This window comes from Saimiri boliviensis, chromosome 19 (genome assembly GCF_048565385.1).
Source record: "Saimiri boliviensis isolate mSaiBol1 chromosome 19, mSaiBol1.pri, whole genome shotgun sequence".
In the NCBI taxonomy this organism is placed as follows: domain Eukaryota; kingdom Metazoa; phylum Chordata; class Mammalia; order Primates; family Cebidae; genus Saimiri; species Saimiri boliviensis.
In genome coordinates this window covers 19,602,676-19,627,662 of record NC_133467.1, presented here as the reverse complement: position 1 = coordinate 19,627,662, position 24,987 = coordinate 19,602,676, and the positions used below count along the sequence as shown (strand labels likewise).

Genomic DNA, 24,987 nt, shown 5'->3' with positions numbered 1-24,987 from the left:
CAATCTAGTCAAGAAGACAAAGCTGAATGAAGTAAATAATTATAAACTATAATAAGTGTTGAATCTGGTCTGGTTCCCTGTGGGAACTCTAGGAAGATTTCCCAGAGGAAGTGTTATTTGAACTGAGACCTAAAGATTGTATCTGAATTAAATAAAAGAAGTGTGATGGCATAGTAAGCAGCAGTTATAAATATCCTGAGGCCATAGGGAACATAGCAAGTACATTTGCAACTGGGGGGTGAGGGATATGACTTGGTGGGGAGGTAGAGGCGTTTCAGCTAATTCTAAACAACATAGAAGAGAAATGAGACTGGATGGATACCTTGAGACCAGTTTTTATAGCACCTATTAGGAACTTATCCTAAGGGCAATGCAAAACCAGTGAAGTATTTTAAAACAGAGAAGCACCCAATCTGGTTTGCACTGTGGAGAAAAATTGGTTTTTGTGTGTGTGTGTGTGTGTGTGTGTGTGTGTGTGTGTGTGTGTGAATAATGGATTGAAGAGAGACTACAAACAACTCATGGAGGCCACACTGGAAGCCACTGCAGGTGTCTAAGCACAAGGTGATGCTTGTTTGCTAGGGTAATGATAGTGGAGATGGAGAAAACTTGCCAGGTAGGAGACGTAGTTGAGGAAATAGGTAAATTCTGAATGCATACATCTTTTGGTACATTTTTAAATTTATTAAAGGACAACAGGTTTATGTTAGTCTCTATTCGTTTCCTTTTTTTTTTTTTTGAGACAGTCTTACTCTGTTGCTCAGGCTGGAGTGCACAGTGGCATGATCTTGGCTCACTGTAAGCAATTCTCATGCCTCAGGCTCCCAAGCAGCTGGGATTACAGACATGTGCCACCCCACTTGGCAAATTTTTTGTATTTTTAGTAGAGACAGGGCTTCACCACATTGGGCAGGCTAGTCTTGAACTCCTGACCTCAAGTTGATCGGCCTGCCTCGGCCTTCCAAAGTGTGTTGTAATAACATGGTAGTGCATATATCTGTTTGATATTGCTGATTTCCTTTCTTTTGGATATATACTCAGCAGTGGGATTACTGAATCATATGATAGCTCTATTTTTAAATTTTTGAGGAAATTCCATACTGTTTTGCATAGTGGCTATTTTACTTTTACATTCTCCCTAACAGTATATGAGTGTTCTGTTTTCTCTGCATCTTCACCAGCATTTGTTACGTTTTGTCCTTTTGATAATAAACGTATTCACTAGGTGAGATTATAGTTATACAGTTGTATTGTAGTTTTGATTTGCGTCTCCCTGATGTGAATTGAGCAATTTTTCATATACCTCTTGGCAGTTTGTATGTCCTCCTATGAGAAATGTCTATTCAGATCTTCATCAACCTGTTGGTCATTCAAGAGCATGTTGTTTAATTTCCATGTATTTGCACAGTTTCCAAAGCTCCTCTTGTGATTTTTAGTTTTATTCCATTGCAGTAAGAAAAGATACTGATATGATAGAAATCATTTTTATAAAATCTGAAATTATTCTAAGATATTTTCTGACTGGTAGCCATCAGAAGAAAGAAGAGAATAAGGATTTTATTTGTTTTATTCTTAGGTTTTTGCTCATTTATGGTTCAGGGAGCACATGCACAAGTTTGTTACATGGGTGAATTGTGTGTCATTGGTTTGGTATGCAAATGATTTCATCACCCAGGCAGTGAGCATAGTACTCAATAGGTAGTTTTTCGGTCCTCTCACCATCCACCCTCCCTGTGGAGTCAGCCTGGTGTCAATTGTTCCCCTCTTTGTGTCCATGTGTGCTCAGTGTTTAGCTCTCACTTAAAAGTGAGAATTTGTAATATTTGGTTTACTGTTTTTGCATCAATTTGCTTAGGATAATGGCCTCTAGCTGCATCTGTGTTGCCACAAAGGACCTTATTTTGTTCTTTTTGTGGCTGCATAGTACTTCATGGTCTTAGGTACCATGTTTTCTTTATTCAGTCTATTGTTGATAGGCATCTAGATTGATCCATGTGTTTGCTATTGTGAGTAGTGCTGCAGTGAACACATAAATGCATGTGTCTTTCGTAGAATGATTTCTATTCCTTTGGGTTGAATGGTAGTTCTGTTTTAAGTTTTTGAGAAATTGTCAAAGTGCATTTCACAGTGGCTGAACAAATTTACATTCCCACTGGCGTCATGTAAGTGTTCCTTTTTTCCCACCACCTTTCCAACATCTGTAATTTTTTCACTTTTTTATTATTATTATACTCTAAGTTCTGAGATACATGTGTAGAACATGCAGGTTTGTTACATGGGTCTGTGTGTGCCATGGTGCACTCATGGCTGCACCCATCAACCTGTTATCCACATTAGGTATTTCTCCTAATGCTATGCTTCCACTAGCCTCCCACCTCCTGATAGGCCCTGGTCTGTGATGAATGTTACCCTCCCTGTGTCCATCTATTCTCATTGTTCAACTCCCACTTATGAGTAAGAACATGAAATACTTGCTTTTTCTGTTCCTGTGTTAGTTTGCTGAGAATGGTTTCCAGCTTCATCCATGTTCCTGCAAAGGACATGAGCTCATCTTCTTAATGGCTGCATAGTATTCCATGGTGTGTATGTGCCACATTTTCTTTATCCGGTCTATCATTGATAGGCATTTGGATTGATTCCAAGTCTTTGCTATTGTGTGCCATTAAACATACATGTGCATTTGTCTTTATAGTAGAATGATGTATAATCCTTCAGGTATATACCCAGCAATGGTATTGCTAGGTCAAATGGTATTTCTGGTTCTAGATCCTTGAGGAATCACCACACTCTCTTCCACAATGGGTGAAATAATTTACACTCCCACCATCAGTGCAAAAGCATTCCTATTTCTCCACATCTTCTCCAGCATCTTTTGTTTCCTGACTTTTTAATGATCACCATTCTATAACTGGCATGAGATGGTATTTCATTGTGGTTTTGATTTGCATTTCTCTAATGACTAGTGATGATGAACTTTTTTTCCGTATGTTTGTTGGCCACATAAATGTCTTTTTTTGAAAAGTGTCTGTTCGTATGCTTTGTCTATTTTTTGATGGAATATAGGAATGCTTGTGATTTTTCCACATTGATTTTGTATCCTGAGAGTTTGCTGAAGTTGCTTATCAGCTAAAGGAGATTTTGGGCCGAGATGACGGGGTTTACTGAATATACAATCATATCATCCACAGACAGAGACAATTCGACTTCCTCTCTTCCTAGTTGAATATCTTTTCTTTCTTTTTCTTGCCTGATTGCCCTGGCCAGAACTTCTCATACTATGTTGAATAGGAGTGGTGAGAGAGGGCATCCTTGTCTTGTGCTGGTTTTCAAAGGGAATGCTTCCAGCTTTTGCCCATTCAATATGATACTGCTTGTGGGTTTGTCATAAATAGCTCTTATTATTTTGAGATATGTTCCATCCTAGTTTATTGAGAATTTTTAGCATTAAGAGGTGTTGAATTTTATCAAAGGCCCTTTCTGCATCTATCTCAATTTTTTTACTTTTTAATAATAACCATTCTGACTGGTGTGAGATAGTATTTCATTGTGGTTTTGGTTTGCAATTTTTAAATAGTGTTAAGAATAATAATAACCTATTTCAGTCCTGGTTTCACAAGTCTGTAATTATAGGCAAGCTATACTTCTAGTATCTGCTTTCTTCCTTTGGAAAATGATAATGATGATACCAACTTCATATAGTTTTAAGATTTTTATAAAGGAAGAGTATATAAAGCACATAGCACAGTGCTTAGCATATAGAAAATACTCAGCAAATGTTAGTTATCTTCCATTTTTATCTTCACTTTCCTGGTGTATTTTAATTCTGAAATAATTTGTAAATTAGTTCTAAGTCACTTTAAGAAAAGTGCTAATCCCATAAGAAATATGTTTAAAATAGTGAATGTTTTCCTGTAGTAAGTCAAAATAATCAGAAATGTTTTTAATGTCCATCAAATATTTGAGTTTAATTTGCATTGTTCTAATTTAGGTATGTGTAGCTCAAGCACTTAGAACAGATTTTTTTTTTTTAACTATTTGACTTTTTTTTCGTATTAGGATAAAAAGTGGATAAGCAATGTTTCTATTTATTCTAATTTCTATACTCTTTTGAGATCATATTTGACCTTCAGTGTTTCTCTGAATATATTTGGGTACAGTAGTGTTAGTTCTATTGCTTTGTACAGTTAAATACATCAAACTCAGCAATTTTTTGTGGGTATGGTGGGGATTGGAGAGATTGGTAAATGATTGCTAACTTCTGTTAATTAAAATATAACTATGTATTTTAGAGAGAAATTAGTAGTCATATCACTTGAGTTCATAAAGAATTGGCAGATTTTTAATAATTGATAAGTTTTTTCTGCCAAAGAGCATTAGATTACTGCTGACTTTTTAGTGTCATAGTGCCTTGTGGTAGTTTCTTTACAGGGTTTACAGGAGTATGCCGGTTTATTTTTTCTGTCCTGTCCATACAAAATAATCCTTACAAATGCTATAAGGAGAATAACTTAAGAAGTTCATAAATGCCTTAATATATTATAAAGATCGGTCAGTTCCATTGTCTTCTTTTGTCAGTCTTGATCGGAGCTTGCCGAGTAAGTCTATAAGCCTGCATGTGCCTGGCAACTGTTACCTAGTGACAGTTTCAGCTGCAGTAGCCATTGGCTGTGCTGTTGATTGGGGCAGGAGGGCCGAGTCACCTTTCTGATGGTGAGTTTTTCTGCATCAGCCCAGGATGATGATGAGGAGGAGGGCTTGGGCTCAGGTGGAGGCATTGATGCTGAGAGATTGTGAAGAATATACTGACAGCATCCTTGTAACTGCATCACAGTAAATCGGACTTCTGAATCAAGCAGCCCAGCCTAGCAGCTGATAAGAGTGAATGTAGGTGAGAAGCATTACCTTATTCCTGTAACAAGAGAACTATTTTGTGATAAGTGAAACTAGGAATGTACAAGAAGAAATATCCTATGGCTATTACAAAAGAAGAAGGACTTGCCTGAATGACTTGGTGGTGCACCAGAAAATAACTTTCAGAAGAATGCTTTCTATTAAGCTGCTGCATTGTTCCTGGAGGAAATGTTTTTATTTCTAATGCATGTTATTTCTTCAAAAGATAAGATAGCAAAGGATGACAAGAGACTCTCCGAAATGACTTTACTTTTAAAAAGTACTTTGACAAATGTTAACCTGATATCAGAATGACCTTGGAAGCATTTTGGATGGATTCTATCCTGCCAGCCTTGCAATATTTCAAACTCTAGGATTTAAACTCATCTTGATACTTTAGAGGTATTTTAAAATAAGACTATCTTGCAACCTACCTAATGGCCCCCGTATTAATTGAGCACTTGCTCAAAATAGAATACAGAAATAGAAGAGGCATTTTTAAACATATGGCTGCTACATAACTGCAAATGTAATAAACAAGGTAATTTTCCACTTTCAGAAGATATAGTTAAAGAAATGATTTAATGTGTTAATCATCTACCGAAAATAGAAAAGGTATAGTAAAATAAAATATGAAGCCTGTTAGAAACACCTAAGTAATAAATAATGGCAGAATTTCTGGTCAGATAAGCTCAGAGTGTATCGGAAAGTTTTATTATTGTCTAACTTTAATATGTATTTACATATATATGTGAGATATTGGTGTGCAGTTGCAAAGGTGAGAAATAACTATGAGCTATATATTTTATCATGCTCCATTATAAGAAAGGTGGTATATAAAATAACAAATGTTATTTTAAGTTGTACGTGCAAATTAATAGCAAAAATGATTTCTTTTCATTTTGAAAAGGAAGAGCTATAATTTATGTTGCTGTTAGTACCACCAGTAACTGTAATGTACTAAAACTGCTTTCATCTAAATGCTTTAAAAATGCATGCAGAATTAAAACTTCAGAAGTTTATTATATTTTGTCAGGTGTTAATCCATTAGTTCATTGTATATTATCTTTTCTATTGGAAAAATACTTTTTTCTCATGAGAGTTATAGGGCAATCTGAGGTCTGTTTATTCCCCCTACTCTACCCATGTCGAGATGAACCTTTTTAAATTAACTTTGATAGAGTTGTTTTTCTTAGATTTTAGAAAAATGAGAGAGAAGTAGATTATAAAGTTGACCCACCAACATCAATCCCTGAACTAAGCCCAAAGACACTCTTTGCCACAATGAACTTTTTCTTAGCTTTTCAACCAAATTTGAGATCATATTTAAAGTCTAAAATACGAATGTATTGTTCATCAGAGATGAAGCAAGAAACCTGAGACAGTTTAATTTCTTTTCTCATTCTTTCTAGTTGATCCCTAAGAAACTGCCTCTTTTAGGAGAACAAACAGCCCACAGAAGCTTTTCTTCCCTTGGCAATATTTTTTTTTTCTTTTTACAGATTTAATTTTTCATAGTGCAAGATAATAAGTCTGTTTTCTCTAGAAGTGCCTTATGCCTGCAAAAAGTTCTTTGAGGGCACCAGAGGAAGCTAATTAGTGACCTCTTTTCACCTCCTTTCTAACTTACCCCCTTCTCTCTACCTCCCCGCCCCCTGAAAGCTGAGGTGTGTCACTGCTGAACTGAGGCTGATGAAGAGACTTGAGCACTCTCTGGGACTCTCAGCTGTGACAGAAGCCCTGACACTGTCTACTGAAGCAGGTTCTGAAACACTCATGTGCAGTGTTTAACAGGACACCTGCTTGCTGTAGCCAAGTCTGCAGGCACCTTTAATTTCCAAGCCATGAATGAATCCAGGTGGACTGAATGGAGGATCCTGAACATGAGCAGTGGCATTGTGAATGTGTCCGAGCATCACTCCTGCCCACTTGGATTTGGTCACTACAGTGTGGTGGATGTCTGCATCTTTGAGACAGTGGTTATCGTGTTGCTGACATTTCTGATCATTGCTGGGAATTTAACAGTTATCTTTGTCTTTCATTGTGCTCCACTGTTACATCATTATACTACCAGCTATTTCATTCAGACAATGGCATATGCTGATCTTTTCGTTGGAGTTAGCTGCTTGGTTCCTACTCTCTCACTTCTCCACTATTCCACAGGTGTCCACGAGTCATTGACTTGCCAGGTTTTTGGATATATCATCTCAGTTCTAAAAAGTGTTTCTATGGCATGTCTTGCTTGCATCAGCATGGATCGTTATCTTGCAATAACCAAGCCTCTTTCCTACAATCAACTGGTCACTCCTTGTCGCCTGAGAATTTGCATTATTTTGATCTGGATCTACTCCTGCCTAATTTTCTTGCCTTCCTTTTTTGGCTGGGGGAAACCTGGTTACCATGGTGACATTTTTGAATGGTGTGCCACCTCTTGGCTCACCAGTGCCTATTTTACTGGCTTTATTGTTTGTTTACTTTATGCTCCTGCTGCCTTTGTTGTCTGCTTCACTTACTTCCACATTTTCAAAATTTGCCGTCAGCACACCAAAGAGATAAATGACCGAAGAGCCCGATTCCCTAGTCATGACATAGATTCTTCTAGAGAGACTGGACACAGCCCTGACCGACGCTATGCCATGGTTTTGTTTAGGATAACCAGTGTATTTTATATGCTGTGGCTCCCCTATATCATCTACTTTCTTCTAGAAAGCTCCCGGATCTTGGACAATCCGACGCTGTCCTTCTTAACAACGTGGCTTGCAATAAGTAATAGTTTTTGTAACTGTGTAATATACAGCCTGTCCAACAGCGTTTTCCGGCTAGGCCTCCGAAGACTGTCCGAGACAATGTGCACGTCCTGTATGTGTGTGAAGGATCAGAAAGCACAAGACCCTAAACCTAGGAAACGGGCTAATTCTTGCTCCATTTGAAGAAAGCTATAGTAAATCAAATGTAATCTGACAGTGGTTTTGGATCATATTCTAGATTCATCTGGAAATTTGCCACCAGAGAAATATTTACTTGAATAGTTGACTATAAAATGAAGTATGAGACTAAAGGTTTCTTTTTTTTTTTTCTTTTTCATGTAAGAAACTAAAGGGAAGGATGTATAGAGGGTTATCTCATGAAATAATTGTAGCATGTGATTATTAGTGTGCAGTAATAGGAAAAATAAGCACTGAGATGAAAAAAAAGTCTCAAATCTTCTGCAGGACATGAGCAAGCCCCTCGGCTTGGCGTTTCTTTCTGTCTGACTGTACCCTGCCTCTGTCTTTGTTTCTCATGTTGTCTTTCTGTGTTTCTCTCACTCTTTGTAGAAGTTATTACTTACATAAATGGCCCTTTGTAGAAAAAAGCTACATGTTATATATGTGGCAAAGTATAATCTTTTGCATCAAAGTGTACTTTTAATCACATTAATCTACAATCCATAAGTGGTATCTTCATGGAGGATGCAAAGTAAGCATTGCATTTTATTACTTGCCAAACAAAACTGCTTTGTTTGTGTTTTTATAATCTCTGCAGTAGTTTTTCTGCTACAAACAAATAGAAACTCGATTTTTTTTGTTTCTTCTGGGTAAAATGACATTTGCTTTTCCGCCTTTTCCTAACAATCTCCTGGTTTTGTTTTTTTTTTTTTGGTCTCTCCTTTTCTTGATCGGCATCCGTTTGTACCTTACTTCAGAAGTGTCTTAGCTGATGAAAGAATCTACTGTATAAAGCATCCATAATGTTAAATAGTTTATTTCTTCCAGCAAAGCAATCTGGTAGCTTATTAAATATTTTTAATGGCTTTTGGAAACATTTTTATCTGGTTCCTTTTAAATTAGTTCGTGTGCTTAAAAGTGATTTCTTTTTTTGCTGTAGTAAAGCTTTGTTTTTCTTTAAGTAAACCCACTAATAATTCTAATGCTGATGCAGGATACTCATACTCATCCAGCAGTGAGGTATTACTCTTAAGGGTATTTAGAATATCCTTTTTAAAAATAAATCAAATAAAACATGAACCTTTTTGTGTTAGTTCTACGATAGCTTACTGTGGTGTCCACTAGTCAGTCATTTGTGTGGTACATGTTTGCACATATTATATTTTTTACAGCAAAGAAAATGTAAATTATGTTATCTGTGCCTAATGTTTTCTTAGCAAAATATATAGATCAATGTTGTTTAAGTTGTCAACATTGGAAAAAGTATATACAAAAACTTATTTTAAGAGAAAAATACTTTTGTGTAATTGTTAGTTAGATATTTATATTAGACGAAGCTGCATTTTTAGTGCTGCTGATAATATAATATACTTAATTATCAAATACAGGTAAGAGCTGTCAGTATTTTCTTTTGTAATGATCTGTTTTCAGATGCAGAGATTAACTTATTTTTTTGCGTGCTACATGGGATTGTGTAATAAATTGTCAGGGGTTTAGATGTAGCAAAGTAGCATTTGAGGAATTAGTGAAGCAGGTATGAGTCGTAAAACATCTAAATATTACTTTTTTACCATCAGTTTCTTGCCTGAAAGATATTTTAAAATTTATATCAAACTACTGAATATTTTTCTTCTCAGCATTTTTTATTTCTTTGTTTTATGAAATGCATTTAATAAAATGTGCCTATGACTCTTCAAATTAGAAGCCAACCATGTTTGCACCTTGGTGGTTTGGCTTCAAAGGTCTTTTAGTAGAAATGTTGTCATTTTATTGAGGTTGTTCTGAACCCCTGTATATTTTTAAACATGTAAGAAAGGTTTAAAATAAAGAATAAAATAATATTCTATATATCAAAATCAGACTTCGCCTCAATTTAATAAAACACTTAGGACAAGAGCTTACTTTTTTGGGAATGAAAATCTAATTGTTTTATACTTCTGCAGTTGGGTTTATGTTTATTCTTGTCCCCTGTTTGCCAGTGACATCTTGGTTTCAGTGTACCTTTTAAATTCAGACCAGTTCAAGGAAAACCTAAAGTTCATGGAAATATAGTGCTGTTAACATTTCAGATATGATATATAAGTTCTTCAAAATTATACGTATTATTTGTGAATCATATTTTTATTTCTTTAGTTTAGGGTGTAAATATAGTTAGAAAAGACCCAGTGGATTCTGTGTACAGAAAGCCTGAGGTCATGCTTACTGCATTTTCCCCTCTGGCTTTTCCCCATGATAAGTAATAACAGTTATTTGCCAGGCTCACTGTTGAGTTTTACATGTGTTATACATTTAATCCTCACTACAACCTTTTGAGATAATAGTTATTATTCCCACTCGAGATAAGGAAACAAAAGAAAATGATTATTCATCAGTTAACTAGTCAATGGCAGAGATTCCTGCCCACCCAGTAGGCCTGGGCCAAAGCCTGCCTACTTTGCCAGTAGGCTGCACTGCTTTCATTTCAAAAAGCTTTAGAACTTTGTACCTCTCTGTACCTTTTCCCTACAATATTTCTCTGGGTTTTATTTCTGTTTTTTTCATTGTCTTTAGCTTGAGTTCTTTTCTTGTCTTGTAGAATCTTTTACTTTGCTCTTATAAGTTAGTTTTATTAAAACAGCAATCTGGTAAGCTGAAACCAGTTTAATGTATGTAATCAAACTGAAATTCTTGATATTCCTTAGGTTTACTTTTGTTATTTCCCTTGAATAACTTTTTAAAATCTTTATCAATTTCTTTTTGGAAAAAAATTGATTTGAAGAAGAGTAGAAAAGAAAGGCTTTATTATAGGCTGCAAGAGGCTGAATGAGGCAAGTTCTAAATTTAGTTTTTTTGTTTAGTGTAGTGCTTTATATACAACTCTAGGGCAAGCTACTTAACTTCCTTTTTTCATATTTTAATATGTTTACATAATAAGATAATATTTTGAAACTTCTTTTTTTAGGTAATGTATTTTAAGAATAGGAAGCATAACCATTTTTCTCATCATTATGTTGTATTTTGTGGTAATTATCCAGTTTGGTTATAAGTGACAGCCAAAAAATAATGCATTCTGTACTCTCTTTCCTAAGGTTTCTATTATTTGAATAAATGTTTCTAGAGTTACAGAGTGTTGGAAAGCTTCATAATTTACACTGTTAGTTTATGAAACTTGGGCTGAGATCCAGGCCCTCATAAACTACTTGGCCTTAGGTAAGATACCAAATGCTCTAAAACCTTATTTTTGGTGTTGATTAAAAAGTATTAAGTCAGTGATTGTAGCTCCCTGTTCAGCTGAATTTGAGAACTAAATGGAATTTTCTAGTCTGTGTGCCCAGAACAGCTCCTGGCACATAAAAAATGTTCAGAATGTGGTAGATGCTGTTTTATTATTTTTGTGGGTGCCATATTTATTAACACCACAAATTAAAGGTCACCAACCCCAATTCAAACAGAAGTAAATCATTGAGCATTAGGGTTTTCTAAGATAGCATTTCTTTTTGCAAATCTATTTAAACTCAAAGTTTGGGTTAAACTCAGCTATTTCAAGTATATTTTGAAAGCGTATTTCCCAGAAACAGTTATTCATGAAGACTTCGTTTGAGATTAAAGTTATCCAGCAAGCCGATGTTGAGATAAGATAAAGGCATGCTTCTGAGGTTAACCTACCTCCTTACTTTATTATGCTAAGTATAACGTTTTATTCTCATTAGGGAAGTAATAATAGGAAGGATTGTCCAGGGATGGCTTATTATTTGTCTTTGCACTTTAATTTTCCTCATTTATTAAAATGAAATTTGAGGTATTTTGTCATATATCTATTTCTTTGGAGAAACAATGACTAATAAGCTGATTTGCTCCATAGATTCCATAAATTATGCAAATTTAAAGATAAATGAAGTTGCCTGAAAGGACTTTTCCTCTTTCCCTCCCCACCCTAGAAGGTAATCATTAGATGTGTAAAAGATAGAATTATATAAAAAGTAGATAAAAAAGATTGAGATGTGAGGAATTTGCTGATGGAACTTTCTAAGCATAGACAGCATCATGTATGTGCAGGCGGGGCCCTTTAGGTACATAGGAGCATGTATGTGTTACTGAATCGGTGCTGTACTCTGACATGTAGATTCCAAAAGATCCTCTTTTCCTTAAGCAGAACTTAACTTTATTTTAGATTAAGAAGGATATGTAGAAAGTGGTACATCCTCTAACCAAATAATATAGATATTGAGGAAAACAACATGGCTAGAATAGAAAAAAGTCCTCATTTTATGATTTCTTATAAATGGAAGTTTGATTCAGTGCTAGTCTTGCTCTGTATTTAGAAATATTCGTAACTTTTTTCAGTAAAGTGCTTTTTAAATATTAACATGATTTAATTAAGTTTTTTAATGACTATTTTGTTTAAATTTTTTACAATGATCATTTATAAAATTTCTTTTATAATCAGGAAAATTAATATTTTATTAAAAAGAATGCTGAATATTTAAAAACAGTTTAACATTTCACAAAAGAGCTTATGTTGATATTACAAATAACACTATCTGATAATGTCTCAATACTGTTTGATAAAGATGGGGTATATAGTTTTCTGAGTTTTGTAATATTTGTTGTTTTATTTAGATTTTTCAGATAAACTTGACAACCATCTACTTTCAATATTAGATGTTCTTGACTTATTTTTTCTTTAATGTAAACAATTTGAGGTATTACCTGATAAATCTGAAATGGATCTCAGTCACTGTAGGATTTTAAAATGCATCATTGATGGTACCTATCTGCATTTTTTCACATCTTTAAACAGCAAAAGAGTGGCCCTGCATTATGACATAGGCTCTACCTGGTACGTTACCTGCATTTCCTACATAGGCAGAGTTCTTCAAAGAATGTATTTATAATTTTTTAATGGTAACGTTTATTCTGCTTTTATATATGACTTTCTACAAAGGTGAAGAAAATAACAGTAATAAATTTAGCAGGAGTCTCTTATGTCTCATAAATATTTTTTAACATGAAAGGCACCTGATATCAGTACCTTCATTATAGTAAATGGAGCCAAATTAGTTTTTGAGATTCTAAAATTCTAAAGTTTAAGGTGGTAAATATTAAGAAACATAGTATATAATAGTAGAATTCATGAAATGGAAATAATTTGCAAAAATTTGAAAACTTCTAAAAATGCTGCTTTGTACAAAAGAAATACCTATCATTGTCTTAAACCTTTGGCCCCGTTTTATTTTATTTTCTACTTCAGCAACCATAAACAAGGTTGATGACAGTTAAAAATGGCAAAATATATGTTATAAATTCAATTATTATAATTGCAAGCCACAAACAAGGTACAGAGTTATATGAGCTGTTCTTTAAAATTTTATTTTTGAGTGAAATGTGGAATGTAGCAAGAGATGTGCAATAATTTTGTTTGAGATTATACATGACACAAAGAATGTTTATGTACATACTCTTTGTAAAATATAACTTTAAGATGTTTACTTATGTTCCCAAAAGAGTTTGAAGTTTAGTATAATTATTAGCAGATGACACATTTTTATACAAATAACCTCTTCATAATTATTCATTTACTTTTTGAGGAATTTTATAATTAAAAATGCTAAATTGGTAAGATATTATTGGAAAACACTGCAGACTGAAATTTGGAAGCACTTAAAATGCTTTTGAATATATATAATGCTCTTGACATTATAAACGAGGTATATTCTAAAAGCTTCTTTGAGTAAGCACTATCTCATTTCACATATAGAAATCTGAGATAAAATTTTTAAGTAACCCTAGCAAGATCATGTAGTTTGACAGAGATCCTACTGACCACATGTCTTGTGTGGCAATAATGTTGCCTGTGATAAAGTTCTTTAATAATGTATTTATAGATGGCTGGTAATGGAGTGACCTGATCTTTCTTTCTTGAAAAGAAAATGAAGACTTAATTATTTGATATAGAAAGAATTCTATGTGAAATTTTATCTTTTAACTTGTGAAGTAGAAAGAATTATTTTAAAATTAACTTTATGTTAGAGATGTGATTTTTGAGATCATAGAAATTTTTAATGAGATGTATTATCAGCCCTGATCAGTGTTTTGATATTTCTTAAAACAATTTTTTATCTGTAGAGGGTAATAAAAAATTTACCTCTTCTTTTGAAAACACAGCATTCATCTACTGGATATATTGAGATATGTAGAATGAATTGAACAGTGTTTGCTGTGTATTCTAAAAGCTATAACCTTAATGATGAAGACATCAAAATCACATTATATTCATGTACCTACTTTTGGAAAGTACTCATGTCATAGTCATGTACTTTATGTTTTGAAATTTTTTTGTAACAGATTTGCAATGTTTTTGAGTCATCATAGGTTGAATTTTTCTCAAGCATTATAATGGAAAAGACTTTGATATTTCAGACTACAGTTCTTTTGTATGTAACCTATAAAATATCAGTCAGGGAATCAGTGATTAATTTGAATTAGTGATATATTGAATAAACCTTTTAAATATGTAATCAGTTTCTTTCAATGAAATAAATGTAGTTACAGAAAAATTAAAGGAACTCAAATTAGGCAAACACAAGATTGCCTTCTAAGTGTCCTTAGAGGAAACCTTTCTTTAAGTAGTTTCTAGTTTCTGTATCAATTGAATAAAAATGAGTTCCCTCGAGTTATTTGAAAAGTTTCGTCTCTTAAGTATGTAATATTTCCATAACAATTTTATGACTACTTAATTTATGCTGCTTATTTAAAGAATTTGCAAGATGCATTATTTCAAAGTCCAAATTTGGATTTTAATTTTCATTAAACAGATATTTTTGCATTTTGAATCAACAAATTAGGTCAATAAATATTGATTATGCTATGTGAAGGGCATAAATTGTGGTTCCATAATAGTCCTGGACACTTAAGAATAACTCATTGAATTGTGTGAATCCAACAGCAGGAAGATTAATTTCTAGAATTTGAGGGAGAGATTGCAGAAAAGTCATAGGAACTATGCAGTACATTATAGCGTTAGAGGGATTAATGCATTTTAAAATATGAATTGGCTTCAACATTTAGCCATGTGTTTGGATGCTGTAGTTCTAAAGGATACCACAGGATATTTGACAAGTTATTAAAGTGAAAGGAGAAGAAATGTTCAGTGTTCAGATTAGTACAAAAGTGTTGTGAGGAGAAATACACAATAACTTTGGAATGCAGTATAAAAAAATCCTTAATGTGGATTATATCTGATTAGAGTAAAATCATCACTTTAGATATAAATAATAAGCTTTGAGATTAGGACAAGAATATTAACATGGGTAGAAGTAGCTTTAGGGATTGCACATGAGACATGTTCTATCAACTTTTTTAAATTTTTGAGATGGAGTCTCATTCTGTCATGCAGGCTGGAGAGTGCAGTAGAGTGATCTTGGCTCACTGCAGTGTCCGCCTCCCGGTTTCAAGCAATTCTCATACCTCAGCCTCCAGAGTAGTTGGGACTACAGGTGTGTGCTGCCATGCCTGGCTAATTTTTGTATTTTTAGTAGAGACAGGGTTCCACCATGTTGGCCAGGCAGGTCTTGAACTCCTAAACTCAAGGGATCCATCTGCCTTGATCTTCCAGTGATGGGATTTCAGGCATGAGCCACCATGCCTGGCTTTAGGCATCTTCTTAGACTACTTTTTCTAGAGTTGTTTTCCTAATACTTGTCTTGTGATTACAACTGAAGATCACTATATGCAGGCTATTATGACAGGCAAGTTTTAACTTTTCTGTCAATCAAGTTAATCATATGATATAGGCCTAATATTTTTTGAATAATAGAATTATTAATTCTTTCATCTAAGTATTTATTATGTTCTGACTGTGTGCCAGGGACTATTCTTAATTCTATGTAAGATAAGGAGATTTCTAAGTAAAACAGATTTTCAGTTCTCCAAGAGCGCTTAGACTGCAAGGGCTATATGAACTTTATATGGATAACTATAAGGCAAGAAAGGGGTTGACAAATTACAGTCCATTGACTATTGTAAATACAATTTTATTGGACCATAGCAGCACTCATTCATTTATGTATTGCCCATGGGTGCTTTTGTGCTACAAATGGTAGAGAATAGTTGTGATGGAGATGTTATGTCCTACAAAGCCTATATATTTACATATTTACTGTCTGACCTTTTACAGAAAAAAATTTGCTGACGCCTGGTATGAGACATTATATTGCCGTTTATTTGCTACTCACAACAGAATGCTGTGCTTTTATGATTGCTAAAGGATCTCATACGAAGGAGCAGTTACTGATTTCAACCTGATTCAGTCAGGCATCAGGAAAATTTCTAGCATAAGAGTAAAAACCTAGATACTGATTCCTCCTCTGTGATTCCAGTGGCTTGTCAACTGAATACCTGTCTGTAAATGAAACACAGATCTATTTTTTCTAATGAGTTCTTACTATTATGTAGTTAATCTACATTACTTATATTTAGATTTCTCCTACTCAGGTATAGTTCTTTGCCTATCAAACTTAGTGTCTAGTTTCTTTATTTAACTACTAATGTAGCATAATCATATTTTAAGTATAGAGTCAGTAGTAATTAATATTGGATGCAGTCTTTAAACTTCAGAAGAATTTTGTTAAACTTCTCATCAATAAATTATAATCTCATAGATGAAAAGAGTTAATTTACTTATAAATAAGCATGCCTCTTTTGTAGTACTCTGTTAGGCAGTAAAACAAAAAATGAAAGAACAGAAGATCTAGCGTATAAGAGCAAAACTTACATGCAACTCACAAACATACATGACTTAAGAGAATTTATAATTCAGCACCAATGTATGACATTATTAATAGGCTCTTAGTAATATAAGTTAGAAAATAAATTGATATAGTCATACACATGGCTAAGATGTATTGCAGTGCTAGTTTAGTTTTTTTGACATTGTCAACTAATGAATGAAAAACAAAGAAATTTTAAATGAGCTACAATTTATATTTACTCAAAATTAAGCCATTTAAAAAATCTCGAAGATTCAGTTGATCACAGGGATATGATACATTATTATTAATATTTGCCTTGGCAGAGTTATTGTTTTAAACTATTAATAATCCATTGGGAAGTTTTGGTTTTCTTGTTTAGTAAATCAGTAAGAAAATGAATACATGTTCTTGAAATTTTTCTTGAAAATACAGTTCACTGAGTCTGTTAGAATAAAAGGAAACACTTACACAGTTGTCCCTTATTATCTGTGTGGGATTGGTCCAGGATGCCCCAAGGATACCAAAATCCACAGATGCTGAAGTCCCTTGTCTAAAATCATGTACTATAACCTACACGCACACTCCCATATACTTTAAATTATCTCTAGATTACTTATAATACCTAATACAATGTAGTAGTATAACTAGTATTTTTTAGGGAATAGTGACAAGAAATGCACAAGTACATTTCAAGTACATGTACAAGTCTGAGTATGTTGAATACAGATGTAACCATCCCTTTTTTCCCCTGAATATTTTCAAGCAATAGTTGGTTGAATTGATGGAGGTGAAACCTATGAATATGTAAGACTGACTGTATGTTGCTTTTATGCCTTCGTTATTGTTTAAAGTCACTGAGATAGTAGGGCCATCAGTGGAACCCAGATACTCAGAGTGAGTACCTTAATAATGTTTATTGTATGTTTTCCCTAAAGAAATGAATAGGATAATTTCTTGTTAAAATTGTATTTTAAAAGATTGTAAATGGTCAGGTTTCCATTAGTTTGATTATGAGAGAAAGATTTCAGAGAATCATTAGGTCCTACTGCCTTTTTCAGAAGAGTCAATGGACTGGAGGGTCTTAAGAGAAGACCTCAAGGATGTCTTAGAGATAATTTGAGTGGCAAGGTATTGTTTCCACTTTTTAATATTCCCACCAGCTTGCCCTTCAATGATTGGCACCTTTCAATTTCTGACAATGTTGTACATGGATGAATTATGGCAAATCCCTATAAACCTATCTCAAATACTTATAATTCTCATCCTTTCCGCATAATTAACTTTCTTTTTTCCTCCTCATTCATGTTAGTTATTTTTAATTTTCAAAAAAATATTGCTCATAAAGGAAATTTAGGGAATGTTTAAAATGTTTAAAAAAAAGGGGGGGACTAAATTTTGTATGTTTCTCTTACCCAGAAATAATTAGGTGTGATGATAACAAGTCTTGGTTATCCATTTCCCCCCTAGGGATTAGGGCTTTTTGTAAAGGATTTTTAAATGTGGGTATTTATAACTTAAACATTTCTTATATTATTGTATATTGTTTATGAACATTTTTGTAAGTAAAGCTTTTCCCACATTTAGTATTATTTTCTTACAATTATAAGAGATACTGAAGCAAACAGAATAAAGGTATTTTATTTATGTATATTGCCAAATTGCTTTCCCAAAGGAGTGATCCAGTTTATCTTCACACCAATAATGTATCAAACTATGATGATTCATCACAAGCTTGCTATCAGCAATTCTACATTAATAAATACATTAAAGGAATTTGATTTTTTACTTTTTTCCCAGCCCCTGTAGGAAATTTGTTTAGTTCTTTGTGATATTTTTCCTTTCTTACACTAAAACAGACAGACAGACAGACAGATAGATGGACAGACGGACAGACAGACGGACGGATGGATATGTTAACTAGGATGGATCTGCGGAGCCTCTTTTAAACCAAATTGTCTCAAACTCTTTATTTCAGAAGTCTTTAAGCTTAGATCATCTTCTCACTATTATTAGCTCACCATTTACTCTGTGCTGCTGTTGCTTTGTTGTTTAAGGCCATGCATTATTTTAAGAACATTGAATTCTGTCAGTGCTGTTCTCCCATTGTTACCGCTATCATCAGCATTGCCTATTTCATTGTATCTTGTGGTTGCCACACAGCCACCTATGTATTAGGTTTGAGAAAGCCTTCAAAAATGTTTTCTATTCTTCTGCCTTTGTTGCAGTGATATCTCTACTGCATTTTCAAGGTAGGGGAGGATATTTTCCTAAGCAGAAAATTTTGAGGCCTGTGTCCTTGGAGAGTTCGTGAACATCAAGATTTCAGTAGCTGAGCCCTGACCCCAGGCCTGGTATTGATACTTAGGGTTTCCCTAACCTGAGGAACCATGGGAACAGTATCCATAGTGGTAGAGGCTGTGGCAAGCAAATTAGTTTTCACATTGGAGAGGTCACAGCTGGTGTGGTTGTCTAACGAGCAAGCATGCTTGCAGGTCTGTACTGTTTCTCCTCATTATGTCTTTTGCATCTCTCTGGTACCTCAGAGTGCTTTGTATATAGTGGCTCAGTTATCTCTTGAGCCAAGTACAGAGTACTGTGTATATAGTAAGTCATCTATTTCTTGAGGCAAATAAATTTGCCTCAGGGTTAACAGTATTTATTGGGTCTGTTCTAGTAGTTCTTTCCCCTCTAACTCACTTGAGGGTATGGTTGGACTGAAGATTACTTCAAGATTCTTGTCCCCAGTGCCTTGCTGTTACTGACTGGGGAAGCTATGGAAAAGAATATTTAAGGAGAGTTGAATGATTATTTAATATACCTATCATTTCATATAGCTTTCCACTTTAACGTTGAGTGGACTTATAGGCTCTTCCTGAACATGTGTGAGTCTTAAAAGGGGGTGAATACACTTTGGGGTAGCTCAGGCTTTTTAGATAATGTTTGTTTATATTAAGCTGAAATGAATATGTTTTTGGCTTATTCCCGTTGTGATTATATAGGAAAAATGAGAATTTTTGTTTTATCCAACAACCTTCTGTATACCTTAGTAGAACCATTGTTTCTGTCCAGGCTTCTCTTGGTCTTGAACCATTCTCGTAAAGTATGGTTTTGAAGCTTATCACCAACTTTTCCCTGAATATGCTCTAATAATACTTCTTTTAATGGTGCTCAGAGCTGAATAAAATGTTATGTGTGTGATATGACCAGGAACAAATGAGAGCGAGAGTATCATTTTCCCTTGGTTTATATATATTCTGCTATTTATTCAGGCCAGAAATTATATATTTTTGGTAGTCATATTTTATCCTTTAATATATTGAGTTTATTTTCAATAAATCCATATGTCCTTTTTACACATGCTTAATTTATATTCCTTCTCCATGTATGTACAATGGTTTTTGTTTTTTTAAACAAATTTTACATGTTACCTCCCTTCAACGTCATCTTGTTAGAGTTGGCTCAGTTTTTCCAGCATTTCTGAAACATTTGTTCCACTTCTAATACAGTCATTAAACTTTTGACTTCTGCAAATATGATACACTTTTTTTTTCAACTTTTATTTTAGGTTCAGGGGCTACATGTGCAAGTTTATTACTTAAGGAAATTTCATGACACTAAGCTTTGGGGTAGGAATGATCTCGTCACCCCGGTAGTGAGTGTAGTACCCAGGAGGCACATTTCAAGCCTCACTCCCCTTTGTCCGCCCTCTAGTGGTCCCTCCCCAGTGTCTGTTGTTCTAATCTTTTTTCTTTTTTTTTTTTTTTTTGAGATGGAATCTCACTGTCTTGCCCAGGCTGGAGTGCAGTGGTGCGATCTTGGCTCACTGCAACTTTCACCTCCTGGATTCAAGCAATTCTTTTGCCTCAGCCTCCCAAGTAGCTGGGACTGCATGCGTGTACCACCATCCCTGGCTATTTTTTAATATTTTTAGTAGAGACAGTTTTTGCCATATTGGCCAGGGTAGTCTGGAACTCCTGACTTCGTGATCCTCCTGCCTCGGCCTCCCAAAGTGCTAGGATTCCAGGTGTGTGTCACCGCACCCGTCCTGTTTTTCTAATCTTTATATTCACATGTACCAATGTTTAGCTCTCACTTACAAGTGAAAACATGTAATATTTGGCTTTCTGCTCCTGAGTTAATTTGCCTCTAGCTACCTCTGAGAACATGAACAGATAAAAGAAGACATACATGTGGCCAACAAAGATATGAAAAAATACTCAACGTAACTTATCATTAGAGAAATGCAAATCAAAACCACAATGAGATACCATCTCATACCAGTCAGAATGGCTACTACTAAAAAGTGAAAAACAAGTAACAGATATTGGTGAGGTTGCAGAGTAAAGGGAACACTTATATACTGTTAGTGTTTATTTTATAATGATTTGATATAATCCAGATACTTGGATTTGTCAGATGAGAGTATTTTATTTTCTAAGCTTATACTATATATTGTATTATAAATTTTAAAAAGTCCTTCTGTTTACCTATTTAGCAACCAAAGTATACTTCAATTTATGATTACTTGACAACATTTACTATGAGAAATGTTACCATTTGTATTCAATAACTACACTAAAATATAGAAAAATTTTAATACCGATACCATTAGCATTTGGGACATATTTTACAGAGAGATTTTCAAGAATGCCTTTTAGCGGAGATTTGTAAAGTGAAAGATAATAACCTTTGGGTTTTTATATAAGTGCAGTTCTGTCCAAGGACAAATGAATAAATAGATGACTTTTCTAAATAATCCTTATAGAGTTATAATTTTGTGATGCTTTCCCCATCCTTGATTCGTTGTTCTCCTTCCTTGCGCAGAAAGTCTATCTACTCTCAGGGATTAAACTATCATCCTTTTGCTAAGTATTCCAAAATAGAACTCTCGAAATCTGGCCTTGTACCTTTTTTTCAGGCACATGTAGTATGCTGCCTTCAATGAGCCTTCTTATTCTGGATTTTTCATAAAAATTGAACAATTTCAAAGGAAAATCATTATTACCAATTCTTATTCCTTACACTGCTCGTCTCTTTTTTTGTTGTTGCTATTGTTAATGTCATTGGTACCATTGCTTCTTATATTTTCACTTAATAGCCCTGTCTGTTTAATAAATGTTCATTAAAAAAAGACTGTCTGGATGTTTTCTTCTCCCTTAATCATTATTTGATTCAGAATCCAGCTTGTACAATTCATTCTTCACTGTCTTTTAAGATACCTTCTCTGGGTAACCAGATGACTTTTTTTTTTCTTCCATAGAAAGATCACCTTTTAAAAAAAAATCTTTATGTATAATTTTATTATATTCTCTGTATAGTTTTATTCTCTGTGTATTTTCAATCATAGGAACTTTAGGTTAACTGATACTTATGGGTACAGCCTCCCTGTGGCTAAAAATCCTTTCATAGCTAGTAAGGTAGCCTCTTCAATTATTGTAAGTTCTTTGACTTGGAAGATGTTTCCTAATTATGAACCCCAAAATCTTCTTTCTTGAAATGTCCACCATTTGATCCTATGTCATATCTCTGTAGAAACACAGAAATAGGTCTTCCTTTATGATGTAGTTCTTCTGGCATGTGAAAGTTACTGTTAAATCTTCCTTCTCAGATTGAACATCTTTATTTCTTTAACACATTACTAATTCATTCAGGAAATATTTATTGAGCATCTTTTTTTTTTTTTTTTTTTTTTTGAGGCGGAGTCTCGCTCTGTCACCCAGGCTGGAGTGCAAAGGCACGATCTCGGCTCACTCTGACCTCCGCCTCCCAGGTTTGAGCAATTCTCCTGCCTCAGCCTCCTGAGTAGCTGGGACTACAGGCGTGCACCACCACACTGGGCTAATTTTGTACTTTTAGTAGAGATGGGATTTCACCATGTTGACCAGGCTGTTCTCAAACTCCTGATCTCAGGTGATCTGCCCACCTCCGCCTCCCAAAGTGCTGGGATTACAGGCATGAGCCTCTGTGCCTGGCCTATTGAGCATCTTTTATGTGCAAGTCACTGTTTAGGTATTTGGAATATGGTGAACAGGAATGATAAACTCTTTTCTCATAGAGTTTGCATCCAAACAGAGATAAAAAGTATTCCAGATTAAGATGTCAGCAAGTAAAAAAAATAAGATAATTTTAGATTATGATTAATGCCATGAGAAGAATAGAACAGGATATTAGGATATAGAGGTGATAGAGATGGGAGGCAACTTCCTCATGAACTTTGGTTTACAAATATTTCATCATTTTCATTGCCTTCCACCAAAACAACATGCATGGACTTGGCACTTTTCACATTCTTATGGTGAAAGACATCTGATCTGCTAATGTCCTTTATGTACATAGGAAAGTATGGAGCTTCTTAGTTATGTGGGAGCTGAAGCTGTCTGAACTACCACATCAGTGAGGGAACTATTAAAGAAGAAGACACAAACATTTAGACCTTTTGCAGTTATTGTTAGATGGAATATTCTCTTGCTCAGAGGGACAAGTAGTTGCCATATTTGGACAATGTGCTTCCCTTAGTGCAGCTCCACATGTAAGTAGCTGTCCCAACAACAGTTCACCCTAGCTTTGTAGTGAACTTTTTTACGTCTAGATCTCACCTGTTTGGCACTTGAATATAGTTGCAGGGCTTTGCAGTTATTCCTTATTTAGCCCTTCCTTCTACTTTTATGTGATCTTTTAAAATTTTTTTAATAGATTTGGAAAGTTTACCTTCTCTGTTGTCTTTAAAGTTAGCAAAATGATGGCAAAATGATGTAAACAGAAGACTACCTAGGCAGAACTTAGCAAGAAGCTTTCTTCTAAATTGATTTTTCTTTATTTAATTAGCACATTTTGAGTAAGGCCATATGTCTACCTCAAACTCTACTTAAATGTGTTAATATCCAGTTCCCATTTTTTCCCTTTTGTTTCAAATATTTTATGAAGTGTTTGCCAAAGAGAGTGAAGCATAGGCCAAGCCTGGTGGCTTGCGCTTATACTCGCAGCACTCTGGGAGGCTGAGGTGGGTGGATCACTTGAGGTCAGGAGTTTGAGACCATCCTGGGCAACATGATGAAACCTCATCTCTACTAAAATTGGAAAAACTAGCCAGGCATGGTGGCACATGCTTGTAATCCCAGCTTCTCGGGAAGCTGAGGTAGGAGAATCACTTTAACCTGGAAGACGGAGGTTGCAATGAGCTGAGATCGCACCACTGCACTCCAGCCTAGGTGACAGAGTGAGACTCCTTCTCAAAAAAAAAAAAAAAAAAAAAAAGGGTAGGGGGTGGTCTTGAGGGTGCAGGAGAGTGGGGAGTATGAAGCATAATGGTTAATGGTTTAGCCTGTCTTCTAGAGTCAAATTGAAATTTTGTATTTTGTCACTTGTTATCTGTGTAATACTGGGCATGTGACCTAACCTCTCTGATTGTTGGTTTTCCTGATAATTGTATTGTCTTTATAGGGGTATGTGAGCTAAGGATATATAAATCACCCATCACAGTGTCTGGCATATAAAAAAGTCCAATAAATGTTAGCAATAGCAGCTGTAGTCATTGTTGTTCCTGGCCCACAGAAATTAAATATAGTCTATTTTGGGCTTTCCATATCTAAAAACCCTTTAAATGCATGTGCGCACACACAAATATATACACAGCTAGTTTTCTGCCATTTATTCTTAGGAATGGACACAGTAAAAACATCTTTATTTTGTAAGTCTTATATGCCATCTGTCTAGAATTTTACTAAATGAAGCATCAATGTTACCATCTCTGAAATCCATATGTTCTTATTGAAAGCTTAAAATTTGTCTTCTCTCTAGTCATTTATCATCTTTTCAGGGGTCTACACTTTCTCAAAGTCTAATAATTCTACCAAATCAAGTAGGTTTGGCAGAGGTTGCAGTGAGTTGGGATCACACCTCTGCACTCTGGCCTGGGCAACAGAGCGAGATGCCATCTCAGAAAAAAAAAAAGAAAAGAAAAGGAAAAGAAGTATTAATTTTATATTTGATATTTATTTGTATGAGTCTAGGTAAAAATAAGACATGGGCATGGGAGGCTGAAAATATATTTGACAATTGCTTGGGTATTTTACTTAACCGTGATTCTCAGGTCTTTGTTAGACAAAGAGTAAAATTGTCTATACCAGGGAAGAGAAATAACATTTTTACTAAATAAATGTAGAAGTAACTACTAATAAATACTAAATAACAGAGGTACTGTATGACAAGTACTGTAAATATCTATTATACATTCATATTATATAAAATGTTTAATCCTTTTAGCAACTCCATTTCACAGGTGAGAAAATTGAGTGTCAGTATTTAAATATCATGGTCATCCCACTCCTACTAAGTGGCAGAATCTATAGAATTTGAATCCAGTTTTGTCTGACACTAAAACCATGTCCTTTCTACCTCCCCTACTATTTGGCAATTAACATTATACTGACATGTATATTAAA

The 24,987-nt window shown here is 34.6% G+C and overlaps 2 protein-coding genes across 10 annotated transcripts in view; both read left to right on the top strand.

Moving 5' to 3' along the window:
• Positions 1 to 24,987, top strand: part of RABGAP1L (RAB GTPase activating protein 1 like) — a 709,048-nt gene that overhangs the window by 245,525 nt on the left and 438,536 nt on the right. The window lies entirely within an intron of this gene.
• Positions 1 to 24,987, top strand: part of GPR52 (G protein-coupled receptor 52) — a 131,442-nt gene that overhangs the window by 26,306 nt on the left and 80,149 nt on the right. Inside the window, exon 1 of the mRNA XM_074390023.1 lies at positions 1 to 24,987. This exon is cut by the window's left edge and continues 26,306 nt beyond it; it is cut by the window's right edge and continues 80,149 nt beyond it. Coding sequence (XP_074246124.1) covers positions 6,735 to 7,820 — 1,086 coding nt within the window. The 5' untranslated portion in view covers positions 1 to 6,734 and the 3' untranslated portion in view covers positions 7,821 to 24,987.